This window comes from Lynx canadensis, chromosome B1, assembly GCF_007474595.2.
Source record: "Lynx canadensis isolate LIC74 chromosome B1, mLynCan4.pri.v2, whole genome shotgun sequence".
In the NCBI taxonomy this organism is placed as follows: Eukaryota; Metazoa; Chordata; class Mammalia; order Carnivora; family Felidae; genus Lynx; species Lynx canadensis.
The window spans coordinates 92,603,238-92,622,666 of record NC_044306.2 but is presented as its reverse complement, the minus strand read 5'-3'; the positions used below and the strand labels follow the sequence as shown (position 1 = coordinate 92,622,666).

At 38.8% G+C, this 19,429-nt stretch overlaps 1 protein-coding gene across 1 annotated transcript in view; it reads left to right on the top strand.

Annotated features, from left to right (window-relative positions):
- Positions 1-18,838, top strand: part of PCDH10 (protocadherin 10) — a 61,589-nt gene extending 42,751 nt beyond the window's left edge. Inside the window, exon 5 of the mRNA XM_030313061.1 lies at positions 18,325-18,838. Coding sequence (XP_030168921.1) covers positions 18,325-18,392 — 68 coding nt within the window. The 3' untranslated portion in view covers positions 18,393-18,838. The remainder of the gene's footprint in view (positions 1-18,324) is intronic.
- The last annotated feature ends 591 nt before the right edge of the window (positions 18,839-19,429 follow it).

Below are 19,429 nucleotides of genomic sequence, written 5' to 3'. Positions count from 1 at the left end.
TAGTTTGAAGTTTTACACTTCAGACGTTTTTGAGTTGCGTGCAATTTTTGCATTAATGATGCAAATATTAAAATCTCGCATGAGACTCAAAAACTTCTGAACGATAGAACTCAGACTTCCAATACATCCGTACATCATAGAGGTGAAAGTAAGCAGGGAATTTCAGCTCTAAACACATTTTCAAGACAGTTATCTGTGAGTGAAAACAGGGTATTATAACAAAAGATGAGTTTAAATCTTAACTATAGTGTTTGTTACTGTGAATGCTATAATAATACATAAGTAAAATGAGTGTAAATGTAATATATTATTTTATACTGCTGTATACACATGAAATAAATAAAACTAGGATACATATTATGCCATTTTTCCATGCATGGATCTTCCACTGACGCCCGTGGGAGCTTTGAATAAAAATCAGTGGCAAAATATGGCCCTAAGTTTAAAAACAACTAATGCTGATTTAGTAAATTCAGTCTTAATATAACAGGTCTAAGGGGACATCTGTTCAAAACTGAGTCTCATTCGAAGAAACATATGCTAGGTTTAAAGGATTTTGCGATATTTACACTTTTGAAAGTAGGCATTTAATTCTATATGATTCTCATGATACCCACAATGAATATTTTAAATGTATATATTTTTCCACCTATTGTTATATTTTCTTCTTAAGTTTTTTGATTTGTAGTAATACCAAGGGCCCACAAGGAATAATGTAGATGTTTGGGGCGCCTGGGTGGCGCAGTCGGTTAAGCGTCCGACTTCAGCCAGGTCACGATCTCGCGGTCCGTGAGTTCGAGCCCCGCATCAGGCTCTGGGCTGATGGCTCAGAGCCTGGAGCCTGTTTCCGATTCTGTGTCTCCCTCTCTCTCTGCCCCTCCCCCGTTCATGCTCTGTCTCTCTCTGTCCCAAAAATAAATAAACGTTGAAAAAAAAAAATTAAAAAAAAAAAGGAATAATGTAGATGTTTGACACAGGATATGAGTGCCTTCGAGCAATAAAAGGAAAATATTTTATCTAAAATTTTAGACACAAATTATTTCATATTTAAAATCAATGGACACATAAGAAAAAAATAAAATTCATATGGGTATCATATTCCAAGAAGAAAACATAAATTAAGGTATAGTGTTTTTTAATAATGATAATAATCTGGACAAATCTTACAGAAATTTATATTCTGAAATAACTAAAAGGTAAAAGAAAAGTGTGCTTTGTAACCTAATGTGTGGTTTACGTAACCAATTTTCTTGAGTTCAAACTACACATACCTGGACAGAAACTCATTTTATGAAGCAACAAGGGATAGGGATTGGACTAGGTATTTCTCTTGCTCTTTATGTCTAATAAAGCCAGCCCTATGGTGGGAAAAAAACTAATAAAAATATACAGGAATGATTCTCAAGAGAATGTTAACAGCGATAGTTACAAGTTGCTTTGTTCCCCTAGACCTGTCCCTCCTGTCCCTTACTTTTACCCTTTCTGGGAATCACATCATGGACTCTTCTATGTAACCAAGATTATGAATTTTCAGACGTAAAAATTAAATTTTATTAAATTACACACTTCTATTAAGGTCCAACAATGAGGAGAGGTAGGAATGCATAGTAATATCTGCCTTCATGAAAATTCTAGTTTGCTTTGAGAACCAAAGAAACTATAGGAAAATGTGAAATAATTCAACAGTCAAATAATTAAGTAATCAAATTTGTGGTCAAAACCCAATAGTGGGTCACAAGAGTAATTCAGTGTATTAAGACGATAACATAAAAATAAAACTAGAAGTAAATAGAATAGGAAAAAAAGTAGAGTAGAAGAGTATGAAAACACGTCACTCATGGTAAAAACAAATAGTTCTTTGTGAAACAATTTTTTCTGATACATGTGTAAAATAGGTCACAATGTGAAATATATTTCTCGCTGTGAATCATTACCCAAATGTTTGAAAAGCACCGCATCGTATGATCACTATTTCAAATTTAAATTTCTTTAATGCTATAGAAAGTCAGGGGAGATCTTTTCAAAAAGTTATCTCACATCTGAATTTTGATCTTTACTTTTGTAAAATATGAAGTACACTTAGCTGTGAAATTCTTATGAGAATTAGGTGAACTGACATGTGTGAAATGCATAGCACAATGCTAACGCACATTAAGTGGTGTATTTAATTATTAATATTGCTTTTCATCACTTTGTCGCTATTCTTGATTCTCAAAAGTATGGAATACAGGCAACAAATGGAAATCATTCCTTTCTTAAAACTCTAGTCTGCTTCTGAGTTGTATTTAACCAGCGCTGATTGCAAAATTGCAAGATGAAAGTTAACTTGCCTTTGGTATCTACTCATCAGCTCAGTTCACCTTTGCCTATTTATTGGTGGTATGGAGTCCAGGAAGTAAAACTCACAGCTGCTGAGCTCCAGTCGTTTCCCTCGCCCCCCTTTGCAACTCTCAAATAGCCCTCTATCCCTACTATTGAAAAATATATATGTATGATTGCACTAGGATATATTTACCTGATATTTCCCCCTTGACCCCCAATGTGCTTTTTGAATAACTTTCTATTTCCATGCAAATAAATGTTTGTTGGAGTTACTGAATAATTGACAGAATCATATTTTTTTGCATATGATATATCATAAAATGAATCTGGACAGTGTTAAATAACAAAAATTCAACTGAGTAAATTTTAAAGTTCTAACTGGCTTTATCGAACAATTCAGAAATCTGACATCTCATCTAGCAAGTAGAAAAGAGCTCCAAAGGGCTACAGAAAGGGAAAGGTTTCATAAATCCAGAACAAGGGAATCATAAACCTAATAAAGGACTATTTCAGGCAAGATAGGCAAGATCGCCTCCCTTTGGGGGCTAACAGGGACTTATTATGTGGATTACTTCACTGGTGCTGAGCAGAGAATTCCAGAAAGATTGCATTTCTGGGGAAGGTTGAAACTACAATTAGGTTAGGAATAAAGCCCCTGTTTGGCAATGCGGGCCTAGCAGAAGCAACTCCATTTTGGATGTGTGGTTTCCTTTTCAACAATTCCTTCCTTTAGATCAGACTGTCAGCTTGACTGAGATATGTCATCAAAATTGAAGGCATTAACACCCCTCTCGGCTACCACTCGCAGCTTTTGTTGTTTCTTTGTGTGGTTTCCATAGGTCACTGCTCCAGGTTCATAGTCCTTAGATTCATCATTCTCTTTGCTTCTTTTTTTGAAATCCCAGTCTTGGGGCCATCATTTTCTTGGTGGCTAGCAGCTGTGAACATACATTTAAAGCTTTTGAGAGAATACAATGCACTAGGGAGATTATTATGATTATAATAGGCAGGATAGTTTTTAATGTGTGGCGTGCACTTTGGAGCCATGGTCCCCCAAACCCAAACCAATCAAAATCAGAAAAGTCAAAGAAAGACCCCCCTAAAAGAGTCACCTTTTTAAGCCAAGTGGCTTGCTCAATGATCTTATATAACCGGGTTTCAACTTCTACAGAAGTATTAATCCAGGTGCAGCACATTGGTGTTGGCCATAGCACTGATACCTTCTTGCTGAGCTTAAAGATAATCAAGGGCTGGGGCGCCTGGGTGGCTCAGTCGGTTGGGTGTGCCACTTCGGTTCAGGTCATGATCTCACAGTCTGTGAGTTCAAGCCCCTCGTCGGGCTCTGTGCTGATAGCTCAGAGCCTGGAACCTGCTTCAGATTCTGTCTGTCTCCCTCCCTCTCTCTCTGCCTCTCCCCTGCTCATGCTCTGTGTCTCTCTATCTCAAAAATAAATAAAAAAAAATTTTTTAATTAAAAAAAAAAAAGATAATCAAGAGCGATCTTGTCCTTAAGAACTACCTTGGTCAGAAACGTCTAAAAATTTTTCTTGGGTAGCTATTGTTTTAGCATCAGATTCTACAATATCTTCAAGAATTAGGGAGAGGTTTCCCATCATATTCTCATTTACATTTACTCCTGGCCAAGGAAGTATGGCCCCGCCAAAGGAAGCAAATCCTGAGTCACTAGTGCCTCCTGAGAGGTTCTTTCTAATTGGATGGTGTGAATTCAGGGGAGTCAATTCACGAAGTATCTTAGTTTGTGGAAAATTAGAGGCACAGTTGGATAACCCAAGAGGCATGGCCCAGTTATGTACCAGCCATAACTAGGTATTCAGGTCCAAGAAGAATGATAAGTATCATAGACAAAGACAAAGCCAATTAGGGCACAAACCATTCCCATTAAGGAGGTTCTGTTAATGGATTCGTTTACAGAGATTAATGCATTTGCCCCATTCAACCCAGGGGTCAACTAGGTTCTCAGCACATTCAGAAAGTAAATCTCATTGTCTGAAATAAAAAGGCCTTGCAAAGATGGGTGCTGCCGAAGAGATCTCTTAGTGGGCAGATCTGATCCAGATGCTCATGGCAATGTGGGAGTGGGATTGTATAAAGATTTACATAGGTATATGGGTCTAACTGCCTAAATACAGCTATAATTGGAGAAAGGGGAAAAAAACAAGGCACTGGATATTCTGATCATAAAAGTGGAACTTGGTAAGAGACTTCCAAGATTGATGAGTTCACCCCCATTAGCATTGGTGTAGGAAATATGGATGGGGGTGTTGTGTATCTTTCCAGACCAATGTCAGAGTAAAGGAAAGAAAGAGAAGGAAAAAAAAAAAAAGCTTTCATGTTCAGTTAAAGTATGAAATGTGGATCTGGTGTCCTGGGTGGAAGGAGCCTACACTCATGTCAGCTGCTTCTATTCCTCGTCAGTTTGATTTGGGGGTCTTCAGCTTCTGTACAGGTCAAGATGTCAGGTAAAGCCTTCTTTAGCTGTGAGATGTGTACCTTAGACTCAGTGTCTTCTAGATTTGCAGCAGTGTCAGTGGTCAAGAAGACTCAGTAATGTTCTTTCCAGTGGGGCTCAGGTTGATGTTTCCAGAATACCCAGTCACTAGGCTTCAGACAATGACCAACAAACAGAATCTTTTGAATTGGGATCTTGGATCCCAAGACTTGGAAGTCTTCTTTAATCTGTTGATACTTAGAAACGTTAAATAATGATCGTATATAAGACACTAAATAAGACATTATTGACATATTTATTAATATATATTAATATAAGACATGAAATACTTTTGGTAACGAGTCATACTATCATGACAACAAGGGATCAGCAGAAAGTTGTGTACCAATAGACATTGGTCTACTGGTGACTATCTCATGTAGAGTTAGTTTGTTTCCCGAAAGGGATCTGAGAGCAGTCAGCAAGGCCAGAGGCAATACCTTAGGTCAATGGAGTCCAGTAGTTCCAACAAGTTTAGAGATTTTGAGTTTGAGGATCCCATTAGTTTTCTCGACCTTGCCTGATGACTGAGGATGATAGGGACAGCAATCATTCCAAGAAGTCTGCAAGATTTTCATTAAGGCTCGTATGATTTATCCAGTGAGGTGGGTGCCTCGATCACTGGAGATTGTGGAAGGTATGCCCCAAGTGGGAAACACAGTCTCTAATAATCTCTTTGCCATGGCGAGAGCATCAGCATTGTGGCAGGGGGAGGCTCCAAACCATGTGGAAAACATAAATAAAATAAGAAATACATATCAATAACCCATAATAAGTAGCAGTTGAATAAAGTCCAGCTGCCAGTGCTGAAAAGGACCAGAAGGATTAAGTCTGAGGCCTTTTGGGACAAAAATAGTTTTTCCAGTGTTATGGATCTGACAGGTTAGATGTTGGTAGTAAACTGTTTTCTCAATTGTATAGAAGTTGCTATACCAATGTCTATTCATAATTTGAGTCCTCTTAAACGCACCATGGCAGATAAAGGAGTGCAAAAACCCAAAGTTGGGGTTTACTAGGGAGCCAGGATAAACTATCATCTTGGGTCTCCCATAGCCCCAAACTGTTTGATTTAAACCACTGTTTGCCTATCTTATTATTATTATTATTATTTTCTGAATCAGGAACAGACAATTACTATGTGCCAAGAACATCAGGATGACAAAAAAGTCTGACAATGAGGGTTAATTTTTTGCCGAAGCAGAATAAAGTCCACCACCTGAGCCACAACTTTTAAGATTCTGTTGCTGCTGTCTGTGCAGGAAAGTCAGCTAGGGCATTTCCTTGAGATTCAGGTTCAGTCCTTTCACTGTGGGCCTCAATATTGATGACAGCAATTTCAGAAAGTAAAAGAATAGTTCATTTACTTCTCTGTTTTTGACTGGGGTCTCAGAGAGCATAAGAAAACCCCTTTGTTTCCATAACATCCCTCAAAACATACTGGCTGTTAGTATAAATATTAGCAGTTTGTCCTTCTGATAACTGACATGGTCTGGTAAGGGCCTGGGATCTGCTTGTTGGTCTGACTTCACTTGTTGGGAAATTCCCCCTTTCAAATAGTCCTTATTGGAAAGCAAGCACCTGGTGAGCTTGAAAATGTCTTTCTTCATTTCTACAACATGACCTGTAAACATCAAGATTACATCAGGATTAGTTAAAGGGGTGCCCTGTAAATCTGCAGTACTTAGTATCTGCTCTATCAAATGGATTTTTTCACTGGTGGTTCTAACTGTAGACTTGTTGAACTTGTAATTTCTTAGCTCGGCAGACCCGGTTCTCTAGAGCTGTCCTCGGGTTGTTCAAAATTATTTTATTTTCCGCTTTTCTCTGTTAATCAATCGCAATTTTTATTTCCTTATTTTGAAAGCTAGGGTTTTAAACTTATCAAGTAAAGCAGTTCATATTAATCTGTGACTAAATGTCTCAGAGGGAGCATTTCTATTTTAAAAGAAATGTATCAATCCATGTAAAAACTTCTATTGAGAATATTGTGTAATTGAAGACAGTTTTTGTTTTGTTTCATCTTACATATTTACTTTTCTTTGAGAGCAGTTGCTAATCATTGGGTCATTGCTCAACCAGTCTGCCTGGGCGTAAGAAACATTTAATGAATGTTGCAATTATCTAATTTGGAACACAGTCACCATCCTCTTTTTCCCTTTATCATTGTGAGTGACTCTTCTTTTAATCATGAAAAAAGCGAAGAAAACAAGCGTTGGTGTGGTGAATTGCATAAGCCTGAAACTGAATTGTATCCTCATAGTGTGAGAGTGTTTATATTCTTAGTTGTGTTTCCTAATTAACAATGGAGAGAATGGCCAACTTCAAGGTTTTCTGGCAATACATTTTTCTCAAAATTGATGTGTGTGTGTGTGTGTGTGTGTGTGTGTGTGTGTGTGATGGAGAGAGGTATTAAGCAACACAAAGGAGACTCATGGAGGAATACATGAATGGAATCATCCTATATGCAAACACACACATTCTGTGCCCCTTTATATTAATTAATATTTAGACTATCAGAAAACCTGGTTGATCTTCAACAAGCTACCATGGACTTTTCTGGTTTTATTTTTGTTTGTTTTAATTTTTTTCTAATGTTTATTTATTTTTCGAGAGACAGAGAGAGAGAGAGGGAGAGAGAGAGACTATGAGCAGGGATGGGGCAAGAGACAGGGAGACACAGAATCCAAAGCAGACTCCAGGCTCTGAACTGTCAGCACAGAGACCAATGCGGGGCTCGAACTCACGAACCTCGAGATCACGACTTGAGCCAAAGTCGGACACTCAACTGACTGAGCTACCCAGGCGCCCCTACCATGGGCTTTTCCACTGGTGGACAATCAATAGTCAATTTCTTTTGACACTCTGATAAGAACCCTTATTTTATACTGGGTGACAAAGACCACAAAGAGACAACACAATGTTTATAATAAAATGTACCAAGTAAAGTTGAATTAGAGAGAGAAAGTAAGAAATGTGAGGCCAAAAAGAAGGAAAGAGAATATAACCATTGTCTTCCTTCATTCTCCAGTAAGTTTTAAAAGACTGAGAAGCAGTTATGATTTTCAAAGTTTATGTGGTCGTATACATAAATAAGTTAAAACAAGGAGAAAAGTCATGAAAATAAAAGATGGCTGAGTATTTCTACTTAAAATACAATAAAGAATGAGGTAAAGTGACCTGGTATACCCTAGAAAGGAGTAAAACACAGAAAGGATATATAAATTTTATTTTAAAATCTAAGAATACCAAGCTATCTCATTGGGATGCCTCTGTAGATGCTTGCTTTGTGTGCATTGTTTCTCCGACAAGGATGTATGGATTTACATGACAATGTGTGTAAATATTACTGGGTTCAAAGGCGTCTCAATCATCTTAAGAAAATGCATTTGCAATTGTACGGACGAGTACAGGGGAGAAACTGGGAATACTGTGAATAGATCATGCAGAATCAGGTGACACTGGCATAACATTTCATAAAGCTACATGGCAAGTTTACAACACTGATTATTAGTCAAGAGTATTGCTACTGAGGTGGGAAGAGTGTTTTCAATCGCACGTCAGTTGGGTGAAGTGAACAAAGTATATTAGTATTTTTATTTAAAAAAAAATAACGTTTATTTATTCTTGGGACAGAGAGAGACAGAGCATGAACGGGGGAGGGGCAGAGAGAGAGGGAGACACAGAATCGGAAGCAGCTCCAGGCTCCGAGCCATAAGCCCAGAGCCGGATGCGGGGCTCGAACTCACAAACCGCGAGATCATGACCTGAGTCGAAGTCGGACGCTTAACCAACTGAGCCACCCAGGCACCCCATTAGTATTTTTAAAGTTTACATATGAAGCACAGTTTTAGTTTAAATGTAATACTTCCTTTGGCACTCTAGAAGAGTCTATTCCAGTATTAGATATAAGAATAATGAAAAGATGAAAATAAATGCTGCACATAATGTAAAAGCATTACTAATTTAGATAATGTTATGAGATGATTCATAACATTAAAAACAAGAAAAAGGGGGGGGGCAAAGGGGGCCAGTGGGTTAAGCGACTGACTCCTGATTTTGGTTCAGGTCATGATCCCATGACCTGATTAAGCTCCACCTCAGGCTCTGTGCTGAGCATGGACCCTGCCTTAGATTCTCTCTCCCTGTGCCCCTTCCTTGTTCATGCAGCTCTCTCTCGCTCTCTCTCTCTCTCTCAAAATAAATTAAAAAAAAAAAAAGAGAGAGAAAAAAAAAAGAAATTGGGATAACAGAGATCTATTGTAAATCTTCAGCTAAGAAGCAAGTGAGCACAATTAACTTTCAGTCTGGACTAGTAAAAACGGAAGAAGGACACAACTGGGAGACATTTCAGAAAACAGATTATACTTGCTCCCTGACTGAGGAAGGAGAGGGAGAAGTAACTATGACGGGGGTTTTGTGTGCACCTGAGTGGATCATGCTGTACTTAAATAAAGCAACATAAAAGAAAGAAAAAGCTTTGTGAGTAAGGTAATCTTATTTGTAGCAGGGTTTGCTAATTTCCTTTTATCATTCAATTTTTTGCTATGCTTGCTATCCAAGTGGAAATTGAACTGAGTTATATTTAAACATACCATAAAATTTTAGATTTTTATCCTTATATCAAAAGTAGTCTCTCTACTGTATGCTAGTTTATTCTCCATGTAGTAATATAACTAGAATCATTTAAATTATGTCTCTTAACCTGAATTTTTTCATTATGTTTATGTAGAAATAATTACATATGTAATATGTAATACATATGTAATATGTAAATTAGAAATATTTTTAAAGGTTTTCTTTTTTTCCCCTGTGCAACTTTGGCTAGTGTATATGCCAAAAGGGGTCTTGACTAATTTAAAAAGGATGCAGATTAAGTCAAAAACCCTCTCACTCTTTTTGCGACACATGCATGATACTACATAATGAAGAGGAAGATACATAAATAAAAATAAAGTTATAAGAATCGTAAAATCTATTTATTTGTGTTTCCTTTCCATCTAAGTTCAACTAACATTTTCAGCAGATTTTTTTTTTTTTAAATCAAAACACCTTCATGGTGCTTGACCTTTATTCATCAACTACTATCAGCAATGAATGTTATTTTCTATGTTTTATTTCTTTTTAAGTGGGCCCCACAGAATAATAGGCTTTTAGTGCAGAGCAAGTCTTTGAAAATATTCTGGTCCTTAACCTACTTATGAAGAAAATGAGAACAATATAGACCAGATGATGGCAGAGCATAACCATGAACTTAACGCCTGAACCCTATCTCTTGACTGAATTCTTCACCTGTGCCAGGCTGCATTTCTAGTCCCTGTGTCTTATTTTAACTTGAAATCCTAGAAGTAACTATATTTAAAAAATATAAAAATAAATTATAGCATCTAGAACTCCACTTCATATTTTTAAATTTCAATGCTCCCCCTATGCCACATGCTCATTTCTAAGGATGGTTCACATGTATAAGGCACCATGAAATGTGGCCTAAGAAACTAGACAGTTTTGACTGTCCTTTTATGGTTTATATTTAGAATAAGATGTTGTTTTAACATATGCATTTTTATTCCTCTTAACAACATGCTATGTTGGCAGTGAATAAGCAAAACTAAAGTCAAACAAATATGAGTACATCTCCCAGAGAAATCCCATATAGCAACTAACGCTTCACCAAGAATAGGTCTGAATAACTGGACTTTATAAAATCATTGTCAACTAACTTCAACCAATTTAGTGAAATACTGAAAGAAAAAGAAGTTAGGTAAAGGGTGGTTTTAGTCATCCACTATTCACCCTGTTGGAGAGGGAGAGATTTCCATCCTAGGGCTATGGGGATGGAGAACATACAACATCTGACACTGGACAGACAGATGAAATTGACAACAATTTATGAGTCATGTATTTTCACAGGCTGGGGAAGAAGGATATCACACGAAACACAGGGCGACACTACCAGGGGCCGTGAGAGGCAGGCTTTCTTTTGGCATCAAGAGGGAGGGATTCTCTGGTTCCTGCTGGAGGATGTGACCAGGGAGAATTCAGTGGAGCTAGCAGGGAAATGAAACCTCACTACTTAAGAATGAACTGGGCCTGGTCCCCCTGTCCAGCAGAGCTGTTCGGGTCTTTGGATCTCCCTTTCCAGAGGGGAATGAGGGAGGTAAGATTAGACCATTCAAGGCACTCTAAGATAGGCCAGATGTCAAGGCACCACATAATATTGAGCTTTAATTTTAGTCCTCATATCAAATTGACTCCCCGATGTCTTGACATCAATTTTTATCTTGGTGATGAACTGAGATTTCTAGGTAAGAGAAGTACCTCTCCAACACATGAAGTAGGCACTTGACCTGGAGGAAGAGGCAGTGTGATGAGAAAAAGAACTATTTTGAGTTGCTGCCTAAGCATTCCACAGTATGATAACCCTGCATAGACCCAGAGTCTGGACATTTAGATAAGGACCTGAGCTTAGGATTCCCATCAAAAGTTCCTGCTTTGCTTTTCCCAGGACACCTTTTAGAATAACCACTTAGAATCAAGCCAGTGAAAAGTTAGTGATCTCCACCCCAACCACCTTATAGGTGCTTACTACCCTGCTCTCTGTCTCCTTACTCATGGCCTGGGACAGGGGACTGCCCTTTCTCTGGCTATTTGCCCCCCACCCTGAGATTTGTAACTACTAAACCTTGTGATTTTATTTCCTTTGTGTGAGTGTATTGAAACTGTGTTATTGATCAAAATAATCCTGGGTTTTACTTCCCCAAAGTGGGAGCTCAGATGCTAAGGGAGCTATCTGCCAAACTTGCATGGGTGACTTATGCCTCCTCATTCAGCATATCATAAACTGCATTTTTTAAATTTAATACATCAGCTACGCCCCCCCCCCCCCCCACAGAGGGCCACATAGTGAGGTGACCTTCAAAAACGTGAACTTTAGAGGTCTTCCCTTTATGACCAGTAAAAGAAATTAAGGAAGCTGGTGGCATTAGTACAGGGACTGCATGTCCCCATGGCACATGGATTGAGACTAACCATATCTGTGGCAATCACGGGGGGTTATTTGTTCTATTTGGAATTCTTTGAAGGGGCCATTAGGTCTATAGAAGGTATGGAAGTTGTATTGAATGTCTTCTTCAAGAGTCCAACATTGTCTGTTTTGAGAAGTGAAATGAATGCCTTGGCCACTATCAATAATCTCTGAAATTCCAAAGGGGATGAAGAGTATACCGGCAAAGCCTTGAATTGTGGCTTTAGTATAGGTAGTGACATCTGTTACCTTGATTTATATTTTGGGTCTCTGTGAGACAAGCGGTTCCCAGAGTGCTTTACCTCAAAGGAAGCAATTCTTATGTAATACACCAAGAGTTTATGAATATGTACGTATGGAGCCATTTTCTGGCCGGGGTATGTGGTGCTAAGATGACTACCTGATGTATGGCTGACGCTTAGATCCTGTTGTTTGACAAGGACATCCTGAATAAAGAATGAAACCCAGCAACATTCCACCAAGTTCCATTATATATGAGAAGAGTGGCAATATGGCCCATAAAGTATATAAACTCCCTTTAATTTTTCACTCAATTGCTCCGAAGGGGGTCTCCATGTGGCTAAGGGGTCTAGGAGAGAGTTGATCTCCTCTACCACCATGTCATGTGTCAAGGAACTGAGGAGAGGTGGGGCTACACCACCCTGCAGATGGGATATGTCAGGGGGTCAGATTTGACTCCACCTTGTAGAACGGAAGGCTTGATAACTGTGCAAAGCTTGTGAGCCGTGCAAAGCATGGAGCATGTTAGCTCCACGACCCAAGGCATAATGGTTGGCTTGGTATGGAGGAATAGATGTGTAGGGGCTGTGAGAGACTGTTTTCAGAAGAGCTCAGTGTGTGGCCAAGAACTACCACTCTAATGGTATATAGTGCAAGGCCAAGGAGAGCAGTTTCCTTTATAAGAAGTCCACAGGCAACTTACAACCTGGTGCAGACCTTCTGCATAGAGGAGGAGAAAAGCCTGGCAGCCCATCAACTCCTATAGACAGCTATCTCCTTTTCCAGGGTTAAGCGATGTTCCCAAGGTCAGGGTTCACCTCTAGTAAAATCCTCCTGTCTATGGTGCTAGTCATGCAGTCAAGCCCTATGATTAGAAAGTTAGCCCTTTGGCATGCTAGTAGCCAGCAGCACTAAGACAAGCCCAGGCACATTGTCTATGGACTTTTATCTTATTTTCTTTTTTAATTTTTAATGTTTATTTATTTTTGAAAGAGACAGAGCACAAACCGGGGAGGGGCAGAAAGTGAGGGAGACACAGAATCCAAAGCAGACTCCAGGCTCTGAGCTATCAGCACAGACCCCAATGCCACAAACTGTGAGATCATGACCTGAGCCAAAGTCATATGCTTAACTAACTGAGCCACCCAGGCATCCCTGCTAGGGCCTTTTCATTGAGACGGCAGTTGTGTTATGTCCTCCATTGTTTGGGGAGGAACTGGTACCCAATGCTCTTTCCCCTTCCCCTTCTTCTTCTCCTTCCTCCTCTTCTTCTTCTTCCTCTTTTTTTTTTTTTTTTTTTCATCAGTGCCTGGTCCATGGGTTGCCAGACATGTATACCTACACTTGGAGATCAGGAAAATACTTGGGATAGCAGCACGGGAAACAGTAGCATAGGAAATGGGCAAGGTAGCTGCCATTGCCTGAACGACTCTTATTAAGTGACTTATTAAGTGACTTAGGTCCCATGATTAATCTTCTGTAGGGTAGTGATGTCCTTCTTTTCCACAAACCACATAATAAGCCATCCCTGGAATCCCTCTGATGGTGTGCAATCACAGTAAAGTCCAGATTGCTGTCCAAGCAGCTAGTAATGATTCCCAAGTTAGATCCAGTGACCAGAGAGCTCTAGCTTATTCCTTGGTAAGTAGAGCTGAAGAACCAGAAGACCAGGTATGGTGTTTTTACAGGCAGAGGTCTTAGAGACACCTGCCAAACGTAGACTAAAACTGACAAAACATCATGCTGAGGTATAGGGAATTAACCACAATTCTCTTCTTTAGAACAAGAGCATTTTGGGGTGGAAAGGGAGGGAAATACCTGCTAAAGACCACACAGGGTCCAGTAGGCCGAAGTGCAAGTCCACCAGTAACAAGCAGTTTAGTCCCAGGCTGCCTTCTTTGTATCATGAAACCATTTAGTTATCCAAGAGCAGTTAATTCAAGCTGACTGGGTCTCCTTGATCATTGTTGGATCATCTTGTTTAGGGTTGTTTAACTTGCCTCCTAATCACTCCATTGGTGAGGGGAAAATTTCTGCTCCAGAGTAATGGAGTTGGAGACTATGTAGCCCCTGACATAGGACAGAACAGACCAACAGCAATTTGTTAGTCTCATATAATCACAACCCCGGGGTGGAAGGTGGCAGGAAGGATCCTGCACAAGGCCTCACAGGGCTGCACTCAGGAACGGAGTGAACAACCAAGAGTCATGGAGGCAGGTCTTTGTAGCATCAAGAGGGTGAGGTGCTCCCTGATTCTGATGAGATAGGATAGGCTTTTTGAATTGGCTTGTTTTGCAAGTTAGTAGGGAACTGACACCCACCTTCACCTGAGCCCTTTGGCCAGTAGGGTTGTCCTGCTAGGGAATATTATCTTTGGGAGCAGAATGGAGAGAGAAATTTGGAGTTGGGTTGTTTCAAGTCTTCCTGGTTATGCCAGATGTCAAGACAACACATATATTGGGCTTAATTTTGGTCATACTGCAAGAATGAACAGTAGGCTGTTTCAGAGGACCAAAATCCCTGAGACCCCTTGAAGGATGTAGGTCTCGGTCACTAGATTCAAACCAAATTTGTCAGATATTAAGCTTTGATTCTTTGAAAGGTTTTCTATATATTTTTTTAAAGTAGAACATTTTCCAAAGTAAAACTAAACTAAACTTTTTATGAACATAGGTCCCCCACCTCCTATGGGATTCTTATGGGAGGGTCTCTTTGTCATCAAGTTCTGAAATTTCATAATATCATGTAATTTGATGTGGATCTGTTTCCATCTGAATTGCAGACACTTATTAAGTTTCTTCAATCTTTAAACCCAAGCCTTTCAAGTTTTGGATTTTTTTTTTGAATTATTGCTTTCATCATTTCTTCCATTTTTTTCATCTTTTTTATCCTTTATTATTTGAATATAGAACCTCCTTTACTGACCTACCAATATTCTTCATGTTTTCTTCCCTACTTTCTACAGTTTTTTAATCTACTTTCTCAGTGATTTTCTTATGTTTATCTTCCAACCTTCTATAGAGTTTTTAACTTCATTATTTTATTATTATTTTAAGTATAAAAGTTCTTCATGTTTTCCCAAAATTCTTTTTTAAGGTATTTTGAACTCTTTTCATGTATTCAATATTTTCTCTTATTCATCTGAAAATAGTGATGATAGTTTATATTGCATTTCATTTTCCCTGAATAATATCTCTTTCCAGGAATTATGGTAGGGGTTTTTTGCAGATGTCTGGTGACATTTACACTTAGCTGTGTACCCATAATTAAGAACAGTACTCTAGGGGCTCCTGGGTGGCTCAGTCTGTTGAGCTTCTGGTGATAATTTCACAGTCCTTGGGTTTGAGCCCCCCATAGGGCTTTCTGCCGTCAGCACAGAGCCCACTTCAGATCCTTTGTCTCCCTCTCTCTCTCTGCCCCTCCCCTGCTCTCACTCACTCTCTTTCTCAAAAATAAATAAACTTAAAAAAAAAAGAGCAGGAAGATAAGTTACAACCAGAGAGGGAGGCAAAACATAAGAGACTCTTAAATACAGAGAACAAACTGAGGGTGATGGGTGTTGGGGGAGAAAGGAAAGTGGTTGATGGGCATTGAGGAGGGCACTTGTTGGGATGAGCACTGGGTGTTGTACATAAGTGATGATTCACGGGAATCTACTCCTGAAGCCAAGACTATGCTGTTTGTTAGCTAACTTGACAATAAATTATTGAAAAAAAACAGTATTCAAAATACTGAAGGTAAAACTGTTTTGTGTGGAAAGCTTGTTGAATATGTTTGTCTATAGGGTGATCTTGCTGGATCATTTAGTTAAGGAAACCCCAGTGTAAATATGTTCAGTATATTTTTCTTCTTAGGCTAGTTAGAGATATTCAGGGAAGTATTTTTGGGTCTTCTGCCTGGGCACATGCATTCTGAAAGTTAATTGGGGAAAGATGTCTGGAATACTCAAAATCCTAAGTTTTCTCGGTATGATGATCTCACATTAAACTGTACCTGCTGTCTTCTGATGTAGGCACCTCTGTTTTAACCTCCTTCGAGAATAAATCTCCTGTCTTCTAACCAGAGGGGATAATTGATCACCTACTTATGCACAGTGGATGAGGGAAACCTGGGAGTCTAATTGCCTCTCAATGACATTTTTGATCCTTCTTTTTATTTTTATATTCACTCCCACTTCAGAACTAATTTGTTCTATTAATTCCTGAGACTTTGGAATATTCTGTGGGATAAATCAGATTTTTTTTCTTTAAACTCTTAACTTTCAGCTCAAAATTAAACATTTTCAAAACTAGTAAGTCGATAACATTTTGGTGGTCCACTTCCAAACTTCCAAAATATTGTTACGGTTGTTTTCTCGCTGTTGTTGTTGGTAGTGGGTGTTTTGTTTTATTTTGTTTTGTTTTTTGACTTTGAATTGTTCTTGTGGATTTTTCCATATAAAATGTTCTTTTCCTTTCTGTGAAGTTTTATAAAAAGTTAAGTTTCGTGCATGAATTCATCCCCTCTCTCTTTTCAACTGGAACCTTAAAAATAAGCTTTGCACATAATAGCAAAGTCTTAAACAGAAAGTGATGAAGAAATCTGCTCTTAGATTATTAAGAGATGGTGTAATTCTTGCTGGAAGTACATATTTATTGGTTGCTAGGATTATATAGATTTGCTTTATATTTGGTCACATTTAAATTAATATTTAAAATTTTTTTAATATTTATTTATTTTTGAGGGAGAGAGACAGAGTGAGAATGGGGAGGGGCAGAGAGAGAGGGAGACACAGAATCCGAAGCAGGCTCCAGGCTCTGAGCTGTCAGCACAGAGCCCAACGTGAGGTTCGAACTCATGAACCGTGAGAACATTATCTTAACCGATTGGGCCCCCCCAGGCCCCCCTGGGAATTCATAATTTAAATGTAAGATATAAATAATGCTCCCATTACATATCAATAAATGAGATTATAAACTATGATATGGAATTTCTGTTTTCCCAAACGTGACTATTACAACAACTTAGTTTTCACTTTTGGCTTGTAACAACTTTATCATTATCTCGAGATCTAACAAAATTTTAGATCAATAATGTTAAAGCCAAACGTGTCCTATGTGCTGTTGTATGTAACAGAACAGTCGACTGTCTTTAAGGTTACAGTTACATATGAAAAAAAATAACTGGAAACCTCATAGTGCTTTTCTCTTATTACGTTGGTTTATTCACCATATTATTCTACTTTGAATAGTGCTTGAAATTAGTGTCCAAATCGTATCAGGCAACTTGCGAGCTTTAGTACTTGAGGTCAATGTAATTACACTGTGCATGACAGAAACTAGGCCATTTGGGTATTGCCTTTGCCACCAGCAATTGACACCTGAGTGTTAATGAGCCGGTAATGAAGAGCTGGCACAGACAGACGCATTTTACTGTTTGGGACTAGGATAACCATATGCTCCATAACTTCGGTGCTAAGTATTTCGCTAGCTCCAGAATTTACAGAATTTTGTTTGGGAGGTTTTTTTAAAAAAAATTTCCTTATGCGATGATAAAAAAAAAAAAAAAAAAAAAAAAAAAGGGGTGCCTGGGTGGCGCAGTCGGTTAAGCGTCCGACTTCAGCCAGGTCACGATCTCGCGGTCCGTGAGTTCGAGCCCCGCGTCGGGCTCTGGGCTGATGGCTCGGAGCCTGGAGCCTGTTTCCAATTCTGTGTCTCCCTCTCTCTCTGCCCCTCCCCTGTTCATGCTCTGTCTCTCTCTGTCCCAAAAATAAATAAACGTTGAAAAAAAAAAATTAAAAAAAAAAAAAAAGATTAAAAAGGGTCACTTTAAAGATTGAAGCAACTGTACTTGTGATTTTCAAGTTATGAAACATTTGAAAACTACTAAGATCATATTTGGAGAGCAAATATTTGGAAAAAATAAATTTGTGTAGTCACATTTACTTTCAGGTTAAAACCATATTCACAGGACTTCTATTTTGAAAAGTCTTTCATAATATAAAAAAAGTGCCCAAAGCAACTTCACATGGATGTATATACACGGGGTAGGCAGCCCCTGGAATGGGCCATCGTGATTTCCATATCCTGGTATTGAACGCTTGAGTACCCCCCTTCCCTTGAAGCTTGTTGAGATACGGAGCCCACTTCTATGAAACAGAATGCGGTCCTGATGTTAAGTTATGAAAAGGTTATGTTTTCCATCTTGGGAAGCTTCTTATACACGCTCTCATTCTCTTTTGGATTGCTTGCAGAGATCTGGAGGCAGCTTTGTGGTGAGACCCACGCGGCGCGAGATCAAGGCCTCTCAACAAACACATGAGTGAGCCCTGAAGCAGACTCCCTTCCCCAGGCGGCATCTTCAAAGGAGACCAGAGCTTCTGCCAACATCTGGAGCGCAGTCCCAGAAGAGACCTTAGTCAGAGACACCCAGTTAAAGTGCACTAAGAATTTTGAATCATACAAATTTGAATTTGGAATATATTGTTATGCGGCAATAGATAACTAATACAATATGGAAGTGAGAATCCTATTGTCTGCCACAGCAATATGAATTCTTGATGTTTTCTGTTGTGATGTGTATAATCGAACAATATGTGTAATGTACATGCATCGTTTCTTTGCCTTCCTCTCCAATTTTCTGCTCTCCTTTCTTCCTCTTCTCCTCCCTACCTCACACAAAAGTCCCCATCACTTTCTTGATTAAACTTCTATTGGCTTAAAAAAAATAAAACTGTTCTCATCAGATGAAAAATGTATTAACTTTTGTGAATTTTAGTTGTGGGAATTACTTCTAATTTTCTTCTTTGAAAGAGTTTGCTTTTCCATCGAACCCTCTGTAGGACATAGAGCCTTTTATATGCAGATTGATATAATTATGCTTTGAAATAGCTTTGAATTCCCTGTAGCTTAAACTGAGAACATGAAAGGCCAAATGTTATATCGAACTGAAGGATATAAAAGTGCACGTACATCAATCCAAAATGAGATATAGAAATGAACAGCTCTTTACACAGTGATGTCAGTTTTTGACAGATTATTGAAGGATCTTTATAACTGCCAAGACTGCTTTGGGTAGCACGAAAACTCTGCCTGGGGATAGTCTTATCAGTTTGTATTTTTTATTCTTTCAATACCAAAAGGTGAGTAGATGTTAAGTGAAACAAGAGAAATGCTCTCTGACAAAAGCTTTAACTCTCTTCCCCAAAGATGACATCTGGCCCCACATGGTAAAACATAGTGTGATGCGATGATGGAATCATCCACCCAATCTGTCACACTAGAGATGGCAGCCTAGATGAGGAGGTTACATTTTCGGAAGTCGACAGAAAACCCACTTGGCAATCTTCACCTCCGTAG